The sequence below is a fragment of the Onychostoma macrolepis genome, chromosome 01, assembly GCF_012432095.1.
Source record: "Onychostoma macrolepis isolate SWU-2019 chromosome 01, ASM1243209v1, whole genome shotgun sequence".
NCBI classification, from domain to species: domain Eukaryota; kingdom Metazoa; phylum Chordata; class Actinopteri; order Cypriniformes; family Cyprinidae; genus Onychostoma; species Onychostoma macrolepis.
In genome coordinates, this window is record NC_081155.1 from 33,643,989 (window position 1) to 33,667,303 (window position 23,315).

General features: G+C 35.9%; 1 protein-coding gene and 1 long non-coding RNA gene across 7 annotated transcripts in view; one reads left to right on the top strand and one right to left on the bottom strand.

The window, feature by feature from the left end:
* The window catches only part of tbc1d1 (TBC1 (tre-2/USP6, BUB2, cdc16) domain family, member 1), a 57,622-nt gene extending 55,059 nt beyond the window's left edge, over window positions 1-2,563 (top strand). For all 5 annotated transcript variants that reach the window (XM_058762633.1, XM_058762721.1, XM_058762799.1 and 2 more), the window contains 2 exons: window positions 257-433; window positions 952-2,563. In XM_058762633.1, coding sequence (XP_058618616.1) covers window positions 257-433; window positions 952-1,164 — 390 coding nt within the window. In that variant the 3' untranslated portion in view covers window positions 1,165-2,563. The remainder of the gene's footprint in view (window positions 1-256; window positions 434-951) is intronic.
* A 571-nt stretch (window positions 2,564-3,134) lies between these two features.
* LOC131531889 (uncharacterized) lies at window positions 3,135-21,085 on the bottom strand. Of its 2 annotated transcripts, XR_009268817.1 has the most exons (6): window positions 21,002-21,085; window positions 20,418-20,535; window positions 20,146-20,238; window positions 19,111-19,353; window positions 17,920-18,000; window positions 3,135-3,370 (listed from the first exon to the last, which is right to left on the bottom strand). It is a non-coding gene; the product is annotated as an uncharacterized LOC131531889 (long non-coding RNA). The 2 variants fall into 2 exon arrangements; XR_009268807.1 differs by lacking the exon at window positions 3,135-3,370 and having other exon boundaries at window positions 16,221-18,000.
* Between the last annotated feature and the right edge of the window lie 2,230 nt (window positions 21,086-23,315).

Here is a 23,315-nt window from a genome sequence, read left to right on the forward strand (position 1 = left end):
TTTGGAATTTATGACACTATAAAACAAGACGCAAGTTGTGAGGAGCTTGAACACACAAAGGGCATATGTTTTCATTTTGTTGTTTTTGGATGCTGGATGATCATTCATCCATAAAGTTTTTTTTAGACCCCTCTCTCTCATCTTACAAACTGAAGTTTGTCTGCACACACACACACACACACACACACACAAACATGCTTTGACTTGCCCATCTTTGAAATTCTCATCTTGTATATTTGTACATGTCTCCATGTAGGTGTCTGAGATGGATATCAGTAAGCAATTGCAGGCCTATGAGGTGGAATATCATGTTCTTCAGGACGAGCTCTTGGATGGTCCCTCCACTCTCAGCCAATCACAGCGCGTGGCCCAGTTGGAGAAGACCAATGGAAGCCTCCGACAGCAAAACTTAGACCTCCTAGAGGAGCTTCAGGTGGCCCTTACTAACACAAGCAGAATCCCTTTATATAATTGCATTCACGTAGATTAAAGGCTTATTCACACTGTTTCTGAATTTTCAGCATTATCATAACAAGATTTCAAAGTGAAATGGTGCAAATATTCAACAAAAACTGAATTTTTTTTTTTTTTTTTGCTTGCTTTGCTTTGTTTGTTTTCTTGTTTTGTTTTATTTCAGTTTGGTTTGTGTGCTTTTTATTTCTTGTTTAATATTATTTATTCATCTGTTAAGGTTGTATGTATAAATATTTTCTAAATATTTCAAAGTGAAATGGTGATATTTATGAATAACATTGCACTGCAAAACTTTTCTGTTTTACTTTTTTGTGTTTTTGTTTTCTTTTGGTTCAATTTGTGTGCTTTTTTGTTTAAAATTATTTATTCAATTATTTAAACTCGTCGCATCAACTATAGTGTGAATTGTTTCATTGCAAAAATTCTTGAATATTTTAGACTTTATACTTGGACTGAGCAATTATCATCTTCCATCAGGTTTCCCACGCTAAGATCAGATGGCTGGAGACTCGTGTGGACGGCCTGGTGAATCGAGAGGCTGAGCTACAGTCAGAGGTAAAGACTCTCCAGCAGGAACGGACAGAGCTGCAGCAGACTGTATCCAAACTCAAAGATCTCCTAAGCAGTCTGGGTATAAACAGCTCCTTCCCTGACCAGGAAATCCTCACCAACACAAGCAACAACCAATAACTCTGCCAGTTAGGATACAGAGTCTAGTCTTTATAAAAACCCAACAGTCCTCACCGGATCTGCTATCAAGCTCCTCCTGTAAGCATCACCTCTATCGTAAGGTGATGCCATCTTAATGGAGGTGGACCGGTAGGTTTTCAGGGCACTGAAGATCCTTCACCTTAGATCTTCTTGGAAGAGCTGAAACAGTGTCTTTTAGAGTATCTCGCCAGAACTGATCAAACAACCTAAAAGATCAAAACGTTAAACAGCTCAGAAAAATTGCTAAGATTTCCTCCCATTCTGGTTCTTATGGCATTTGTGACTGAGGTTTACTTTCTGGACCGAGAAGTTCTGCGTCAACATTTTTAATCCACACTCCTTTTTACACTCCCTGCTGTTGTTTTGGTGTTTTTAACACAGCATTGACCCCAACTAAGCCTCTAAGGTAGATTTGATTGGCGTTCAGGCATCAGATTGACAGTTCCCAGTGAGCACTGAACAGCCCGCCGAAAGGCTACAGATAAATGCACTCTTGCTGTGCAGCGTATTGTTTGCACCCTGTTCTTACTTTGTGTGAATGTGTGTGTGTGTGTGTGTGAGCATGTATGTGGGAATTTACCATTGTATTCCAGTGCAATATAAACTAAAAAAGACAACCCTTCAGTACACTGTAATCTTGCACAATCTTCTGTTCGAACAGAAATCAAAGAGGAGCTCAAATCTGAGTGCATTTCAATAAACAGAAGCGTTTCATACTTACTTTCATCTGAGACTCAGACTGAATGCTGCTGATTTACTCAGAAATCACTTGATCTTAACAGAAAATCCTCAGTCCCGAAATAACATTAAAACTATTCAAACAATAGTCAGTCCCTTTCATTGTTACACACAAATGCAAAACTTCACTTATAAGCACAGTAGCCACCAGTTTGTTCATTTTGATTTTGAGATTTCCAATAATGGCATTTTAGCTACTTGGCTGCAATGCTGTTTATGTGGTACTCAATGAACCAAAGATCTGATTATATTTCAGGTGACTTTTTCTGTGACAAACCGCACGCGTCAGGTGCATAGATGTGTGTTTGTCTGAACACGCTGTACGCGAGTGTCTGTTTTAAACGCATGTTCAAGAGTTGTCACCTCACCTCTGTATTTGAGTGTGAAATGTTTTGACAGATGGAAATAAAGGGGTGTGTGTGAATGAGAAAGAAAACAGATCATCTTGCATCATTTGCGTGACAATATGTCCTTACCCTTTGACCTCATGTGCTTTTCTGGAGAATTCCTTTTGTTTCCCCCAGTGTTGGAAAGACGGGGACGCTGTTAAAACATCATTCTTGATGAAGTGCTTTATTTTTATTGGTTTTTATTGAGAGTATTATTCTTATTATATGCATTAAAAAACATTTTAAATTAATGCGAGTTATGTTGATTTCTTGCTTTACAGTGTTAGTTTCCCTTTGGGTGTGTGTGTGTGTGTGCGCGTGTCGTACCAAAGAGCAGTTCCATGTAATGATCTGGTCTGCTGAATCAGATGTTCTTTTGAATCAGACTTCATTTTCAGTTATGTTTCAGTTGAGTCAGACTTCAGTTTCATTATACAACATTGCATCTGGTCTTGATGGGTTTAAAGTACTAGTTAGGTAAGTACTAAGTAAATGTATTTCGGTCTCAGTACTGAAAGCATCTGTACGAGCTGTTCCGTAAATAAAATAATGCATCTAATTCTGCTCTTTAACGTGAACAAATGAAGTTATAGCCTATATAGACAAAAGTATTGGGAAACCACATGTTTAATGACATTCTAAAAACAGTACATAGACATTAATATGGATTTGGACCCCCCCCATCACAGCTGGCTCCTGGCTCCTTGTCTCCTTTCCAGTTCATCCCAAAGGTGTTCAATGGGGTTGAGGTCAGGGCTCTGCGCAGGCCAGTCAAGTTCTTCCACACCAGACTCATCCAACCTTGTCTTTATGAATCTTGCTTTATGAGCTTGGGCATAGTCATGCTGGAATAATAATAATAATAATAAAAGTTCCAAAATGTCTTGGTATGCTAAAGCATTAGGATTTCCCTTCACTGGAAGGAAGTTAAATAGCCCAACCCTTGAAGAACAGCCCCATACCATTATCCCTCCTTAACTAACTTTTCAGCTGGCACAATGCAGTCAGGCAGGTAAAGTTCTCCTGGCATCCGTCAAACCCAGACTTGCCCGAGAAGACTGGCAAACAGAGAAGTGCAATTTGTCACTCTACAGAACAGGTTTGTACAGAAAAGTTGTTTCCTATCACAGTAACTAAGCTTTTCAGAACGCCCCTTTTTTTTTTTTTTTTTGGCCAATTTGTAAAAGAAGTAAATATAGAGTTCATTGCTAGGTGCTTGGTAGCCATTTACTTCCATATTTTTTTTCCCCCATACTATGGATGTCAGTGGCTACCATCAACTGTTTGGTTAGCAACATTCTTCAAAATAGCATCTTTTTGCACAACAGAAAAAAAAAACTCATTCAGTGTGAAGAAATAGCCAGAACAAAGGCAGGGAGACACTTGCTTGCCATTAAATAAATGGTTTATTGACTCACAAAACCACTGGAGACATTAAAGCTGACCCTCCTCACGGAGGCCTCAACCAGAACTCACCCCTGAGAGACAGAGTAAGCCCTTTTTACACCCAAGGGTCAAACCATATCATGGAAACTTAGGGGAAACAAAATATACATACACAAACACCTCAAACTCAATTAAACATTAAACAAAATTCAAAATAAACTAACATCAATTTAAACAAGATAAATACAAGAATTAAACAATATCCAGTACATTTATACATACAATATATTCCAAATAAACACAAACAATGACCCCCCTGCTTAGCTTAGCAAGTCAACTATGCCTGCATTACCCAGCATTCCATATGATAGTATAAAACAGGAAACAGGAAGGCCGCACTTCCTTTTACCGACCCACCCCCGGAACCATGCTGCAGTCATGAACCCAGAGGAAAAAGGTAAGGAAGTGAAATGAATAAACTTTAAATAAAGAAAGAAATTACAAGAAAAAAACTCTTGGTGTCTCCTTTCTCTTGATCTAATGTGCACCTTAGACAAGAAAACGAGTCCAAAATTATATTTAAACAAACAATATAAGACAAACATTCATACCAATAAATGTAAACCAAAACAAACAAACCCAACAAAACACACGGCATATACCGAAGATTAAAATTAACTTATGACATCGTCACATCTTCCCCCTCCCCCAAACTCTCGCAAGGTAAGCGAGAGAGAAAGTCAGCGGTCACATTTTCTGACCCTGGCCGATGTCTTACAATGAAATGGAAGGGTTGCATTGACAAACTCCAACGAGTTACACAAGCATTGGTATCTTTCATTTTATCAATCCATACCAATGCTCGATGATCTGTTTCAACTACAAAATCTCGTCCCAACAGATAATATCTGAAAGAATCAAGGGCCCATTTGAGTGCCAAACACGCCTTTTCAATAACAGAATACCTCGTCTCCCAAGGATAAGGTTTCCGACTCAAATAAGCCACAGGATGCAACTCACCTCCTGCTCTTGCTTCAAAACAGCTCCCAATCCTACTTCTGAAGCATCTGTCTGAAGCACAAATATTTTCTCAAAATCAGGACTGTACAGGACAGGATTAGTCACCAATGCATCCCTCACATTCTGGAAAGCTAGCCTGGTCTGTTCAGACCAATGAATTTGATTTGGACTTAACTTCCGGGTCAGATCAGTTAATGGAGCCGCTGTAGTGGCAAAATGAGGTATAAACCTCCGATACCACCCAGCTAGTCCTAAGAAAGACCTAATCTGCTTTTTGGTACTTGGAAGTGGGCAGGACTGAATAGCTTGTATCTTCTGGATCTGGGGTTTAATAACCCCATTACCCAAGACATAGCCCAAATACTCCGTCTCCCTTTTGGCCAGAGAACACTTAGCAGGATTAATAGTCAGACCGGCCTCCTTAATTCGCTGAAACACTGTTGCAAGATGACAACAATGCTTCTTCCAGCTGTCACTAAATATCACCACATCGTCTAGGTAAGCTGCGGCGAACTCACCTAAATCCTGCAACATGGTATTCATTAACCTTTGAAAGGTAGGGGGAGCCCCGTGCAGCCCAAAGGGGAGAACTCGAAAATGCATAAGACTTGTAGGAGTACGAAAGGCCGTCAATTCTCGAGATTCAGGAGCCAATGGCACCTGCCAGTATCCCTTACATAAATCTATTGTGCTGATAAATTTAGCTTTTCCCAACTTCTCAATAAGCTCCTCAATTCGGGGCATAGGAAAGGAGTCAAATTTGGATACCGAATTTAAGTAACGGAAATCAATACAAAAACGCAAGCTCCCGTCCTTTTTCGGAACCAAAACAACTGGATTACACCATTCACTTTGGGAAGGCTCCACAATGCCCATCTCCTGCATTACCTTAACTTCCTCAGTAAATGCTGACACCATCCTTTCAGGAATGCGGTAACTCATTCTTTTCACTTGAGCAGCAGGTTTCAACACAATATGATGCTGAACGAGTGTAGTACGACCAGGAGTACTCTTAAACAGTTCTGGATCAAATAGCTCTTCAATTTGCTTTTTATGTTCCCCTGATAAGTGGTCAAGATTAACTGAGGAGGAATCCTGATTAACAGATAAATACTGTTCTTCTACCTCCTCTTCCTCATCTACCAACCGAATCAAATTCACACTTGCAGACTCTTTTTGTGGAAACCATTCCTTCAAGAGATTAATATGCAACGTTCTATGAGAACTTGACTCACCAGGAGTAGCAATTTGGTAAGTAGTAGGACCTAACTTCTTAATAACTTTGAATGGACCCCGCCATTTACCCAGCAACTTATCTTCTGTTGGAAGCATAACTAAAACCTGCTGCCCTACGTTAAAGGAGCGCTGCTTTGACTTCCTGTCATACCAGCATTTCTGCCTTCTCTGTGATTCTTGTAAGTGTTCTGCTGCCAACTTGGTCATCTTCTCCAATTTCTCCCTCATTTGCAACACATAATCAATAACATTGACTGTACTCACTGTCTGTGAACTTTGCTCCCAGGACTCTTTCAACAAGGACAAGGGACCCCGCACATCATGCCCATATATCAGCTGAAAGGGAGAAAAACCTGTGGAGGCCTGTGGAACTTCTCTGTATGAAAACATGTAAGGTAACCACTGATCCCAATCAGACCCTGTATCACCCACAAACTTACAGAGCATTTGAACAAGAGTTTGATTAAATCTTTCTACAAGACCGTCTGTTTCTGGATGGTAAGGGGTGGTCTTTAAGCCTCTTATCCCCAATAATTGATAAACCTGCTTCAGTAGTTTTGAGGTAAAATTAGTTCCTCTATCAGTTAAGATCTCCTGGGGTAAACCCACCCTAGAAAAGAACTGTACCAAACAAAAAGCTACAGCTTTTGCCTTAATGTTTTTCAAAGGGAAAACCTCAGAATATCGGCTTGCATAGTCACAAATTACCAACATATATTTGTTACCGGCTTTACTTCTCTCTACAGGGCCTACAATATCCATGCCCAGCCATTGGAAAGGCACCTCAATTACTGGCAAAGGCATCAAAGGGGCTTTTGGGGGACCCTGAGGGGCAGTGCTTTGGCATTCTGGACACCTCTTACAGAATTCGGCTATATATTTAGTCATGCCTGGCCAGAAAAAATGTTTGCCAATTCGATGGTACATTTTACGGCGGCCCAAATGACCAGCCCAGGGGATTGTATGCCCCATTTTCATTACCATATTACATACATTCATGGGGAGAACCATTTGTGGTACATTTCGGGTCTTACGATACAATAGATCATTCTCTAAACAAAAAGAAGAACCCTTGAAAAACATCTCTTTGCATTGCTTTGCATTTTCAATCATTCTAGCATAGATGGGACCAATTTCAGAATCAGTTTTCTGCAGTTCAGACATCAGTGGGGATCTGCCACTCCAAATTAAATTTTCCTGAATCTTCCCCATCTGTGACTTCTACCACCGTTCCCTGAAACTTGTCCAACCTCTTCTCTACTTTAGATTTCACAGGCTTCACTGGATGGGTTGGAATCTCACAATCATAAAAGGGAAGGCATTTCAAGGGGTTTCCCTCATTCACCTCTTGACTCGATCTAAATTTTGCCCGTGTTAACACCACATTACAAGTACTGCCTGGACACAATAAATCCATTAACACAGGACAGTCATGACCAATGATCACAGGATATGGCAGTTTTGGAGCTAGCCCCACTTTCATAAGGTAAGATTGCTCATTAACCCCCAAATACACTTCAGTGGTCGGATAAGACCGTTCTTCACCGTGGATACATTTTACCATGACAGGGCAATCAAATTCAATGGGATACTCAGATACAAGTCCATCTTCCACTAAAGTTTGGGTGCATCCTGTATCTACTAAAGCTATAACCTTTTTACCATTTAGTTTTACAGGAATTGTAACTTTACTAGGCATTGGTGTAACACTACCTGACCACAACCATAACATTTAATAGTCCCACCTGTAGCTACACTTGATGTTTCTGTTTGTTTCACAGAGTGAAAGTGAGGTATGCTGACCCACTTCTCCCTGAAGGAGTCGAAACTGATGTTGCAAAGACCTCCATCTTGTCTCTTGCCGTGCATTTTCTTGCTCTTGACGATCTTGTTTCACTTTTTGATCCACCAGGAACTTTTGGAACATATCCTTGAGCTCTGCAATATCCTTAGAAGAACTCTCAGCGGGAATCAGCTCAACAGCACCTTCAAAAGCCCCTTGCAGTTCTTTCATTTGGGCCTGAACCAAAATAAGTTTTCAAGAATCCTGTAATAGGCTGTTGAAGAAAGTGCTGTCTTGTGTTGGATATAAACTGGATGTCGTCATGCGACATATGGCATCAACTGTTACACAACATTCATCAGTGCTCATCAAACATGCATTTTGCATTTGTAAATACAACGTGTTTTAACTTCAGCCCTGGAATCTGTGTGATGTGCAATAGCCCACAAGATTTTAATCCACTAACTATGATCAAAGCCAAAAGATAGTATATGCATACATTACTTAATAACAGGTGCATATTTAGATACTTCAAGTGATTGACCGTTTTATCCATTGATTTATACTAGAACTGTAACATGAGTGTAGCAATATAATAGATTTTTTCCTTTGTTTCTCAATCATGTCAACTAAGTTCAAAGTGATGTAGAGCTTGTTCCTCAGCTGTCATGAACTGTCTTTTGCTTGCCAAGTGCCCAAGTTTTCCAGGTAAGTGCCAGTTAAGCTCAGTTTAACCGTCTAAAATTAATACAAGTGCACTACCGTACACACACACACAACCTCCCACTCTTATTTTCTCACCTGTCTTTAATTTCACTTCAGTCTAGCTCTGTTGTTTTGTGTAATGGCTCAAATGCTTTTTTTTTTTTTTATCTACACATCTTTTCACAAAAGAGAGGCATCAGACTAGTTGTTGGCAAAGACATCATTCTGTTGTTTAGCTTCCTCGTCATCTTTCCTTTACTTACTTTTCACACCTATTTCTCTACTTGAGAACATTAGGGATTTGTAGTTTTGCCACACCTGTCTCGGCCCGTTTTTTTTTTAAACAAAGTGTTTGCTTGTGCAAAAGTCACCAGCATGTTGTGAAAGTGGCTGGTTGGCAGGACATTGGTGTATAGTTGACATGATAGACACGATAAACCGGATAAATTTGGACTATCGTTATTTGGACTATTGTCATTTGAATGTGCTTTTAAGTTTAATCCTCTTTGTCCCATGAGAGACGTAAGGCCGCATGTTTTTAAGTGCTGTGGTTTAAAAACAAATGATTTTAAACCGTTCAAGTGCAATAAGCAGCAAAAATGTTGGTATAGGCTATGTGCGCACTGTTAGAGAGACGGTTTGAGCAGACACACCTGAAACGCATGCACGTAAAGACGTTTCTCACACAGAGCGTGGGTACTGAATGGTAAAATTGGCCATTTTTTATATCCTTGTAAACACAAAGAATATTAGTGTATATTAGATCTGTGCATTTAGTCTTAAAGTGAGAGAAGCCTTATACACTGTAAAAAGTTGAGCCAACTTAAAATTTTAAGGCAGCCAGCTTCAGAAGATTTTTGAGTTTGCTCAACTTATTTTTGTGGGAGATTCTCAAATTTTTGTTGTATAAACTTGAAACGACAAGTTGAGAAAACTCAAAAATCTGCTGAAGCTGGTTGCCTTAAAATTTTAAGTTGGCTCAACTTTTTTTTTTTACAGTGTAGCTGAACTTAGTGCTATCCAGGTGCACAGTAAATGTCCTTGCACACCGAGTCCGAAATTTTAGTCTGCGTTTTTTTCGTATTCATCATCCTTTCCTATCGAAATGCTTGCTATAGATGTGAAAACGCAGAAAATCTAACCTGATCCGAATTTTTTTGTATTTTTTATGACAGACGAAAGTTTGGGATGCAATGTGTAAACATGATTGACACAAGGTGAGGGTGTATTTATTTTTTAACGTGCAAAAATTTCAGATGAGAATTTGGACTGCAAAGACCTTAAGGCGGAAAGGTTTCTTACGATTTCAATGAACCAACGAGAGAGGGGCTCCGAATGCAGTTTCTAACCCCCATTATTTCTAGTGCTTCAAGTTTTCCACGTAGATCTATTTCATTTGTTTTTGTTCTATTGTTTTTTTGTCTTATTGTATAGTTTTCCTGTTTTCAGTAAGCTTGACATATTTACTTTAAGTATAGTTTTTTATGATACTTTACTGATTTTCTTATTTGCAAGCAAGAAATAATATAAACAATCATGTACTTGACACATAAACAAACCACTAAAACAAACATTAACATTAAGTAAATATAAAATATACACAAAAGTAAATAGATTAAGGGGGGTGTTGCCAGTTCCACGAGTTCCTAGAAGCTGTATCATATTTACTATGGCCATTATTATTTTCATCTCACCACCTGCTTCAAAACTGTGGATTACAGAATACTGTGGATTATTTTTTAATCAAAATAAATAGCAATCCTCCCATATAGACTATAGGAGAGTTTTTTTAGTGCTACCTCCCGCCTTAAACCGAAAGCCAGGAGAGTATTAGTTTTTTGTAATATTGAAATCGATGACAAGAATTATGAAATTTCAATGGTATCAAACATTTTGTGTAATCATTTTAGGAACGGGGTCCCTCTTATTTGGGGTTGATTTGCTGTTATACAGCAACATTTTACTATTGCTTCATACATACTATTTAGGGTTTATTTAATAAGGGAAGTGCAATAGTAATAGAAAAACATTCATATTCATATTTGTTTCCTGCTTAAAATAAATGCATTAAAAGAAGTAAAAATGTACTAGACACGTTTATTTTAGGAGCACAGAGGGCAGAGAGACATGTACACTTACATGGGATGGTCAGGAAACAATCTGCCCTGCCTAAACTCTATGTGCACAGAGGAAATGTAGCCCAGTACAGCATCTGAACACACACACACACACACACACACCAGCTTTGCTTTCATAGACACACCCAAACCTCCCTGGTTTTATTTCAGCCTATCAGGACATTGAGGTCACATCCGAAATGTGGCAAGTGACCCTTTGGGTGACCCATCCCTCCCTTTTCTTCTAATTTCCTTCTTTTTGTCTCGCTTTCTCAGTTTTTTTCTATTCTCCTGTGCCTGATGCAATTCAAATTTCATTGGTTCCAACCCCAAATGTTCATGTTCATCTGTTGTTTCTACTGCAACAATGACACAAAAGGTTTCTGGCAAAAGACGGATGAAAGAACTAATGTTACACAAATGCAAATATTTCACCATTACATATATATACATATTGTTCGAAACTCCTCATAAATCTTTTTTCCTCATGGGTTTTTCATTCTCAAAAGCTTCCTTAAGTCAGTTTTTTGTGTAGACCTTATGACACAAAAACTGAAAGTGCAAGTAAATTATGTAAAACGAGCATAGGCAAATGACTTCTTTTGATAGGAGGAGTTATATGGAATGCATTAAGAACTAGTTAGTGCACATTGCTTTGGTTTGTTTTTCTAACGAGTTGCTCTGTTTCTTATGTTATCAGACACCACACCTAGTTTATGCAAAAAAATCTCAGGGCGTGGTGTCATAATAGAGACTGTTAATCTAGTTTCTATTCTAAAGTAATTTGTTCTGAATTTTGGTTTTGAGCAAGAAAAACATTTCTAAATCATGTCTCACAAAAGCAGTTCTAAGTGACAGTTTTCTAAATTTAAATGTTCTAAATGCAGAATTAAGTTAAACAAACAATTGAATTATAGTTAACTATAATAATTTATTTTTAATTTAATTTATAAAAATTATTTTTTTTTAAATTATGTACTTATTTATATTTAGATATATTTTCATAGAATTACACTGCCAATCAAATGTTTGGTTTAATTAAGATTTTGTAATGTTTGTGAAAGAAGTCTCTTGCATTTATTTGATCAAAAATACAGTAAAACAGTAATGCTGTGAAATATAGTGCCGTTCAAAAGTTTGGGATCAGCAAGATTTTTAATGTTTTTAAAAAAAAATCTTATTTAAATTAAAAAAAATACTTTTTTCAGGATTTTTTGACAAATAAAATGTGAAAAAGAACAGTGTTTATTCAAAATAGATATTTTGTGTTACAATATACACTACTATTCAAACGTTTGGGGTCAGTACATTCTTTTTTCTTTTTTTGTAATTAATACTTTTATTCAGCGAGGATGTGTTAAATGGATAAAAAGTGATAGTAAAAACTGATATTGTTAGAAAAGATTTCTATTTTGAAAAAATTACAAATTACATTTTTATTTATCAAAGAAAACAGTATCACAGATTCCAAACAAATATTAAGCAGCACATTTTCAACACTGATAATAAATCAGCATATGATAGAATGATTTCTGAAGGATCATGTGACACTGAAGAGTGGAGTAATGATTGCTGAAAATTCAGTGCTGTGTCTCAGAAATAAATTATACTTTAAAGTATATTAAAATAGGAAACCAATATTAGAAATTGCAATAAGATTTCACAGTATTTCTGATTTTTCTGAATTTTTGATCAAATAAATACAGCCTTGAAGAGCATAAGAGTCTCCATTAAAACACATTAAAAATCTTACTGAACCAAAACTTTTGAACAGCAGTCGATACGGGCCATTTTTACGGGACGCGTCCTTGCCAGGATTTCTATATTGCCTAAAATATCCAGGTTTTGGTTGTTTGCGCTGTGCAGGTAGATCGTTGAGTGACATTCAATGTCTCCTTATGCTTTCGAATCGCTCTCGCGCCTACCTTGGTTTCTTTTTTGATCGGTGCGCAGCGACGCTTCAAGTCAAACGAAACGAACAAACACGTGCGCATATTTGCATCGCTTTGATCGTTCTCTGTAGATCTCACCTTCTCACGCGCAGCGCCACGATTGGTCGATCATGTACAATACCTGCATGTTATTGGTCAAACTACTTTGGATGTTTTAGGCAATATTAAAATCCTGGCCAGGGCGTGTCCCGTATGAACAGCATATGGCCACCCTAAGTTACAATCTTAAATACTTTAACCGTTTTCTATTTAAATGTTTTCAAAGATTACTTCAGATATTTACTGTAGTTTTTAGTGTCACATGATCCTTCAGGAATCTCAATTATTGATAATTGTTATTAATGGTTTATAATGGTCATATGTATTTTTTTTTAAATACTACTTCTTTGCACACTTCACCTCTTTACCAATTACAAATTGACAACTTTAAAAACCAGTTGGTTTGAGGAAGGCTTTGTTTCATGGATTCCATTATGTCATGAGTTTTTATGAGTGTTTTATGATTGTCTTTTGTGATTTATGATGTGGTTAACAGAGAACTAATAAATCAATAAATTTACAGTCTTGTTGCTCTCTCTGTTGGACACCTTAAAGGTGAGTGACTATGATGTGACTCACAACAATAGAATCTGAAACCATAACCGTCTCTAAGAAAAACTCTTCGGAAGTCAAACTGAAAATAAAATACGTGGACATTTCTTAAGCTTTTGGAGGAAATGGGAATGTTTTTAGTCTTTGTGTGAGCTGGAATGTAGAATTTCTTGTCACTAAAATAAAATGCCTAGAACTACAACAGGCCATTACCGTGTTTGGCTGCGATTTAGTATTATATGACGTATTATAAAAAGTGAATAAACATAACCCTTGCATTTGTTAATTGATGAGACACCATATGTAGCATCTCTAGTAAGCACTAACCGAAGTACTGAGCACATAACACAGATAAGATAAATACACACAGAACAAATAACCTGTCTTGGACAGATGCCACGAATTTATGTAACTGCTATCTTTGAGCTCTCTGAGTAACACCATGCATTTTTCTTGTAATATGCAAATTAGACACATGGGTGGGGCTGCAGCTGGAAATGATGCGATCTGTGAAGACTTGACAGGAATGCTCTTCCTCTAAACACCTACCAAAACATAACTGTAAATGTAAAACCATGATATATACAGTGGTGGCCAAAAATATTAGAACGCTTGGCACATTTAAGAAGTTTCAGTTGTTTTTGTTGAATTGGCCATTACTAAACAAACTATTGCAGAACTACCTGAGACGGAAGGAATCTGCTGGACCCCTCAACCCCATCGAGCAAATTTGGGGCGAGTTGGAAAATAAACTGGACAGATCTATTGTACATTCAAAGGAAAGCCTTTGGCTTGAGTTGTGGAAGGCATGGGATAACATTAGTTTTGAAGTTCTCAGGGAATATATTGACACTATGCCACACTGTAAAAAAAATTCCGGAAAATTTACGGTAAAAAACCGGCAGCTGTGGTTGCCGGAATTCTACCGTAATGGTCACAACATTTTAGGTTTTACGGTTTTAACTTAAATTTACAGTAATTTCATTAACTGATATACCAACCTATTAAAGTACTGAAATCTGTTTTGTACCTTTGAAATATACTGATAACCACCAAATGCAGATGGTGATGAGAAAGTCACATGATGAACCAAAGCCCATCACAAGCAGCTTTTAAATAATAACATATATAGAAGGTGCACAGTGTCATTCACACAAACACTAAACACCATCATGGTGAGACTCATTAAACTGAAATATGCAAAAAGCATTAATTTAACAACATTAGATGTAACATACAACCCTAATAAACATAAATGATAAGAAGAAACTGAGAAGCAGCAGTTATTTTAAAGAAAAAACATCAACAATTCAAACAAAATTTGAAATGCAACGCAGGGAATTCTGGGAACGTCAATTTACGTTTTTTCCCTGTATATTTTACAGGAACTTACCGTTAACCATTTAACAGGTTTTTACTGTAGCATTTTCACAGGTTTTTACCATTAAAATCACGGTCATTTTTTACAGTGCAGAGAGCTGTGCTGCTGTAATTGCTGCAAAAGGTGGACATACTAAATATTAAAGTTAAAAGTGGATAAAAACAGTACGATTCACTTCATCTGATATTAATTTGTTGTGCTCAGAGCAACCACCTGCATGTTTCATGAACATTATGAAATGAAATCATGTTTTGGAGGCAAAAATGGTCAATATTTTCAGATGGCCACCACTGTATACAATTTAAAACATTATAAAATATTTTCAAATGTAATTTATCCTTGCGATGCAAAGCTGAATTTTCAGCAGTCGTTGCTCCAGTCTTCAGTGTCACATGATCCTTTAGAAATCATTCTAAATTATGCTGATTTGCTTCTCAACAAACATTTCTTATTATTGTCACTGTAGAATGCTGTTGTGATGCTTGCTTTTTGTGGAAAATTTGATGCATTTTTCAGCGTTCTTTCATGAATAGAACGTTCAAATTAACAGTATTTATTTGGAATAAACCCGAAATCATTTCAAGAGTGGTGTATTTAGTTATGTTTGATTTTATTTCACAAGAAAATATTTAGAAAACTATGCAATGAATTTCATTTTATTTTATCTCATTGCTGGCCTTTTTTGTTTGTGAAAATAAATAAAAGATCACTTTTTTCATCAATGTCTACCTGATTCAACTGACTTACTATGTTTAGTACACATTGTGCCCATAGTAACCTTCATGCCTCGAGTGAAATTCACTCACCCAGATATGAGTTGAATAACAGGTGTTACATGACACAAAATTCGGATTAATGTAGGCATGTGCTTAGTAGCACTGGCATAATCTGCCTATGTATGGAAATCAGCTTCATGCTTGTACATGGTGTATAATAGGAATCTCTAGCTTAATTTACAGGCTCTGGCTAATCCAAAGTGATTTACAGTACACATCTTTACTGCAGGAAATTCTAGCATAGGTCATGAATGGTGGTCTCTTGGGGCTTGAACCTTTGGGATGCAACCTAAATCTTTAACTTCTAAGTCACCTCCCTCACACACTTTTCTATTGTTTTTGCTCTGTTATTGTGATTGGCCATGGCAACCAGATGATGAAAGACTGTTTCTTGTCTTTCTTACTGTGTGTACAGCTTCATTAAATGTTTGTGCTATACCCTGGGGACTGTGATCAGTACATTAGAACATATGCAGTGCATACAATGAAGATACAGTTCACAGTGATGTAAATGTGGCTGTTTGTGCAATAACTGTACTTAAACTTTGGTTTCCAATCACACCTCAAGAATGAAAGGTTTCTGCAAGATATTCTGCCGCCAGGGACTGGAACATGTGCAAACAGAGGGTTTTAAAAGTGCGTCTCAGGAAGTACATGAAAGAATGAACTATAGTTTTTGCATTTTTGCAGCTTTACATTAACTTTGATCATATATTTTTTCTTAGTAGTTGATTTTTAAATTACTCCTCAACTCAAAAGCAGTACATTATTTTCATTCTGCCATAGTAATTTGGAAATTCATATACTTATATCTTCACTACAGAAGTTTTCTGGTTAAAGATTCATTATATTTCAGTATTGAATGCATACATAAAATCAGGATTCACATATGCCTTATAACTATTGACTATGGTAAAATTACATTTTGAGATCAAAAATGTAATTATACATTATACATCATTCACTTTTTGTATGGAAGCTTGTTTCCAACATGGAAAAAAAGGTAATCACGACTTTTTATAAATCTCAAAATTCTGACTTTTTCTCACAATTCCGAGAATTCTCAGAATTGCGAGATACAGGCCAACTGTAAACTCACTGTAAAAAGTCGCAATTAGGCTATACTTTTAATTTTGTATTAGTGACTGAAAAAAAAAAACAGAATTGCAAGATATAAACTCAGATTTCTGCCCTTTTTCTCATAATTCAGTTTTTTCAAAAGATTCTGAGAATTCTGAATCTCTCACAATTGCAAATTTGTATCTCGCAACTCTTATTTACACGCAATTGTGAGTTTATATCATGCAATTCTGACTTCTTTTCTCGTTATTGTGAGATATAAATTTGCAATTGTCAGTTCTAAAGTCAAATTGCGAGGAAACATTTTTTGTTACAATATTACAAATTCTTTTTCTTCAAAAAATAAAACATTCTTACAATTGCAAGCTTATATTTCATATTTTTTACTTTATAACTCGCAACTGCATGTTATAAAGACAGTATTGTGACATAAATTTGCAATTCTTTGGGAAAAAAAAAAGACAGTAAATACTATTACTGTCATTGAAAATACTGTCAACTTTCTTCCTTCTAATTAATTTTTCTTTTTTGTACGTTTTTTTTTTTTTTTTGGCATGTCAACGTTCTTTGCTAAGATTAGACACCGTTCATTTAAAACAAGGTACAAATACTGCTAAAGAGTTTGAATATTTTTAAGTACAATTTTTTTTGGAGAAGATGAAGTCAAATAGTGCATTGCTTATATATACATATACAGGTACAGACACACGTCTGCCACTGCTGAACATGACATATGAATGATAAGTTAGCTATATTATGAACAGTCCTTAGGTTGTCAGTGTGTGTGTGTGTGTGCTTGTAAGCATATGCTACAATATGCAAATACATACCTTACTCTTCATACTACCCAGTACTCTTCATTGTAGTGATTTTAAATTTGCTGTCACAAAAAGAGTGTTCCAGAGTGCTCAAACTAAATTGAAAAATGTTAGAAAATCCTGAACAGAATGAAAAACCAAAATGCCCTCTTATCATTACCACTGAACAGTCAACAATATGAAGAGTCTGTTTGTTTTATGTGGTAATGATGGAAAGTATATCTTGTAAATCATAGAAAAAATGGCTCTCTGGATAACTCAAATAATGTAATTTCTTGTTGATCAAATAATTTAAAGTGACAGTTCACTATTGAAAAAGTTTTGTAAAACTGTCTTTTTTCGTGACCGGTTGTAGACGCAAGCAGTACTTTCATATAATGACTTCTCTTGTTTATGCTGAGTGACAAATCTATTTCAATGTGTTTGTCAGGCAATCCTAAAATATGTTAACCAGGAACTCATGTTTAAAGAGGTAATATACTTGGGATTGATCGAGACCCCCCCACTTGTCTTCCCAGGAGGTTCTTATTCTTCAGAAACAGTTTTGGGTGTGGTCCAGGCTTTATCATAGGTGTTTTCAATAACGTTTTAAAGGGTAAGCGTTGCTTGAGGGAAGGGTTTTGGTCAGGTCTTGGCCACGCGTAGCAATAGACATGAAATAAGAACTGCCTCTTTGTAATATATTTGAAACTAATAAATATCAGCTGTCATTCCCAGCGCTTTCCCTGTCATGACTGCCTGTTTAACCTCTTGTGTACATACCTGCATGTGACAGAGAGAACATATTAACTTGTTCTTTTGCCAAGAGCGACCCACTGATGTTGTATCTATCCTAAAGAGAGCCTGTGAACAGAAAGTTGAGAAGTATATAAATAGAATGCTTGTAGAACATGTTAAACATGTAAAAAGAAAAAAAAAAAGAAAAAAAAGAACATGTTAAACCGAGAGGAAAGTTTGTAAAGCACCTAATGTTTGCTTAACCACTGAAAACAGTTAAACATGTAGTAGTAATAATCAAATAAAAACCCTAAATAATTAAATACATACATACATAAAAGAAAAACCCCTTCTTAACATATTTACATAAAACTTTGGAAGCCAGTTTCACCCACACACTCTTAACCCGGATTAGTTGACTTTACTAGAAATTTGCGAGGAAACCCGTTGCACGAAACCATTTTAGTTTTTACACAGGGTGAAACTAAACCGGTTCAGTTGTATTAACATAGAACCTAAAGTTCATGCAGTAGACAAATCAGGTTTACATTAGTAATCTTTACTCAAAATCATTAGTTCACATCAATTATTATTATTTGGAGTATAGGTTGTATAAAATAGCTATTTCAAGTTACAACTACAAAAACATATATTAGCAAATAACATTAACAAATGTTTTTAAGTAATGACACATTTATGTAATGTCATGTAATTAGACATAGATTTTGAGATTTATTGTATTAAACATTTAGTTTCATATACATTGGAAAAAAGAAAAACAGATGTCAATGCACCAATGTTTTTTTTTTTTTATTATTGTTCACCAAAGAAATGGTAGCACGACAATACATAAAACTTGTCAGCCACAAGACAAGAAAAATAAGCTTTGGAACAGCTTGTTAACAATTGTAACTATTTTGTAGAAGAAACATGAACACAGTATTCAAGAATATATGCTATATCCCTTGTGAATGCCTGGATGTGCATTAACAACTGGGCTTAAATTAAAACAGAGGCAAGTCTCTGTAACTTTAAACTTGGCTGAAGAATTGTGTGAACACACATTAACTGAGCACTAACAGCACTGATATGCAGAGACAGAATACACTTTAATGTCTCGTACGGCAGAACACAAGTGACTTCTCATTGAAGCTTCTTGCATTTCCTAACACTGTAGGACAATTTTTCAGTTTGCAACCTGGGTTTTAGTTCACTGTGGCCCAACATGAGAAGTACCTGTTGGATGATCTGGAAGGTGTTCTTCATAGATTTAGGATAGTTGAGATGCAGTGCGTAAGTCCATACAGAATGCACAGCTTTTGACAAGTCTTCAATACTGTCCATCACAAAATCTCCTTCAATGATGATCTTCAATGAGGCTGGATTGAGACGGAGAGAGGATGAGAGCACATCACCTTCATGCTCAATGAGGATGATTCCAATGTCCAGGTGGTGGAATGAGTAATCGTCATCAGAGTCCTAACAACGAAAGAGCACAATCATGAAATTTCTGATTATATAACCATAAATAATGTTAAGCAATTTGTTACAACTGCTGGAGTTAATTAAATGAATAGTCCACCAAAAAATTTAAATTATCTCTCCTCAAAATGATTATTTAAATTTTGGTAATATAGACTTTTAATGGAGGGACAGAAACCCATGATGTTCCATTAAAAAAAAAAAAAAAAAAAAGTTCACGGAAAAATTTTAATCTGCTGTTAATTTCCACACCTTCAGGCCATCCAACATCGCTGAGTTTTTCTTCAGTAGAACATTAAAGATTTTTAGCTGTAACTCTGATTCTTGGTAATTCATTTAATGCAAGTCAATGGCTACCATCACTTGGAGTAAAAAAAAAAAAAAAAAAAAAAAAAAAAAAAAAAAACTTGCATGTTTTTTAACTATCAGAAATGACGATTTCCATTGATTTATATCAATTACCAAGGACCACAGTTTCAGCTAAAAATCTTGTTTAAAATTTAAATATTACTTTAAAAATATATATATTTTGGGTGAACTATCCTTAAAATTGGTATTTCAAAAATTAATTCTAAAGGGTTTGTAACAACATGAGATTGAGCAAATATTGGATGAACTAACCCTTTAAACAAACAGATCACCCAAAGAGGGTAAAAGGGCTATTGTATTAAGTTAATGGTTTATGTTTTATTCTCAGAGGTTTTATAAAACACAGGAACTATCAATTAATGGTGAAATGATTGTTTTATGTCCTGTTAGATATTCTGAGAGAAAACAGTGGTTACTTACAAAGCATACTTTGTAGAAATCTGTAGGGTTGTCACAAAGGGCAAAAGGGAGCCCTCTGAGCACCAGAAACCTAGTATCAGTCGGCTCTTTAGTCTGTTGGGAAGTAAAATGAATCGATTAATAAAATGAAAGAAATGATCACAAGAAAGCAGAACCAGTCAGGCACAATTTTGATTGTATTACACAACCAATATTGTAAACTTTTGATACATTTTCATTACTTAAGCTGTGAAAAACAATGCAATGCAAGTCTATAATGGATATGGACTAACCTTGATTTGTTGTGAAAGAGGTCAACAGCTGCCCAACATTCCCTCTTTAGACTGAAATATCTCAATTAGATGATTGCTTGAGATTCTTGCCCACAATCCTGTAGAACTCCATGAACACCTAAAACAGAGAAAAAAAGTGTTACATTTCAAGACTAACTGTAACTTTTAGCATAAACGTTTAGCATATACACATCACTTTAAGCTCAACAACTCAGTTGCAGTTATTATTTACGAATATATATCTAAGAGACAAACTAGCGTTAACAAAAAGCTAATTCATGCACACGTGCTGATTTAAACAACTGAAGCTAAGGGTAATGAAATACTAACATCACAGCTAAACTGAACATGCAGAAACACACTTGCTGAACTTCTCTTAACTGTGAACCAAAAGAAACACGGATTTTAATATTAGCATTACGTTATAGCTTCGGTGAACCGACAGGGGAAAAACCGTCGATCAGCAAGCTAGGCCTATAAGACTACTTTAGCTTTAACTACAGTAACGCTGTCATCGGACCGGTCTTTTGGATGATCAATTTTCCCAGAAAGAGAAAGAGAAAGAAGCTAATTTACACACTCACCGTTTCATGATGTTTTCCAAATCCATCGCGTGCATCATCAACCGGTCTCAGGTCTCTTCAAACATCGCGCGCTCACGCAGACCTGTTCGAATGGGGCTCCTCCCCCTTATTAGAGAAACATTAAGCTATCTCTACTAAACATTATCATTGCATGCGATATTTCGTCTGATTACTTCAAATAACTAATTATATTTAGTAATGGCGACGTGTTTTACAAAAACAAGAAAGAATAATTAAAGACAGCTAAAAACGTTTATTTAAAACAAAATCCGGGTTTAGAGTGCAGGATAAAAAATAAAGGTACCACTTTTTTATCTCACAATTAGCAAATGTGAGTTTATATCTGTCAATTCTGACTTTTTTCTCTCAAAAGGTTACAATTTCAAGATATGTACTCGCAATTCAGAGAAAAAAAAAGTCATTCATAAACTCTGAATTTTCTTGCAATTCTGACTTTGTCCTCTAAATTCTGACTTTACATCTTGCATCTCTTGTTTTTTTTCCACCACAAAATTAAAAGTAAAAAATGTAATTGTGACTTTTTATCTCACAATTAGCAAATGTGAGTTTATATCTGTCAATTCTGACTTTTTTTTTCTCTCAGAATACAAGTAAGAATTGAGATATAGACTTGTGAGAAAAGTTATTATTGTGACATAAAAATGCAATTAACTTTTTTATCCTGTGGCAGAAACAAGCTTACAACAGCAATCGTCACACCCGAGTTAATTTCCTTTTAGCTCATTAAATGAGGACAACTGAAAGCATTTTGTATCTATAATTCCATTTGTATGACACACATTGTTAATGATTCTCGTAAATTCAACACCTGGCAATCTAGAACTTTTAAAATGCAGAGATAATATGAAGTTACTTGGCAGGGTTTATAAAAAAACTCTTGACAATGTGGTTCTCTCCTGGAGGCATTACTTTGCCACCCAACCCTCTTAATTGATGTGAGTGCAATTTATCATTTTAATAAACCATTTGTTGCTGTGAAACAATTATGAATTTCCTTTAGAGGGATGGATGCCTTATACAAATGACATAAAAAAACAATATAGTGCAAACCAAACCAAACCATTTCCATCCATCCATCCATCCATCCTTAAACAATAGTTTAAACCGCTGATAAAAACAGTGCCAACAGAAGAATATCACATCCTTTAACCAAGTGTCAGTGCCAAAAACGTTTTGCTCATTGTTTTGTAAGACATTATTGGTATTGATTTCAGTGTCTGCTTTAGTGTCTGTTTAGTTTGGAATCTGATAATTGTACTGTGAACAAATCAACAGTCTATTTCATTCAAATAATAATAATAAAAATGTGTAATGTTTAATCAAAATGCCATAACTTTCTACACAAGAGTTTCTGTAAAGCTCCTTGAAACAATGTGTTTAATGTAAGTACAAGTAAATATTAAAATATGATGGATAAGTCAATATTGCACTGTTAATTTCCATACAGTCAAGTTGATTATCTTTTTTCTGCCGTTCTCGTTTTCTTCTTTCAGCTCTGATTTTTTCCAACCTCATCTCTGCCTTGGGGTTTTTTTTGTACATTTCAACAGAACATTCCACTGTGTGCAGGTTTAACAGTAAAAATAAAGTGGGTGTTTGGTTTCATATGTGCTACACACGTGTATGTACTTGCGTATATATGTGTGCGCATTCAGGCCTGCGTATAAATAAGTCTAAATTGTACAAATTATTCAGAGATTTATAAATGGATTCCATTTGTAAACTTAAAAAATACAGCTACGTGAAGTGACACTACGGATGGTTGAAATATTAAAAAATATTTTCATATGCTTGAGACAATTCTGTTGTATTGTTATTGGCTCTTGACAAACCCAGTTTTATTCTTCTCAAAGCCCTGAATGTGGTAAGATAAGCGAACAATGTTCCATCCTCCATGACATCATGAGATAATTCTCATTGGCTGGAAGAGATGAGTCTATAATGACATCATGTCTTTCATGAGATCATACTTTAAATAACATTCTAAAACATTTTTTAGTATTCTATTTTGGGCCCATAGAAGGTTTAAAGTTTGCTAACTCATTTCAAGAGTGTATAGTTTTTAACTTTTATTTATTTGATAGCGTAAACCAAATGAAAGCACGGAGTTTCCGGATTTTTGGCATCTTTTCCATTACTGATTTTTGTCTAACTTGACTTACCTGAAAATATTTTGGCAAAGGCGTTTTCTATTGTGCATTTACAAGTGAAATGACACCATCCGCTATTGTTTCATTAATTAATCACTGAAAAACAGGCTGTCACACACATTAAGTGAAAATACCTGTATATA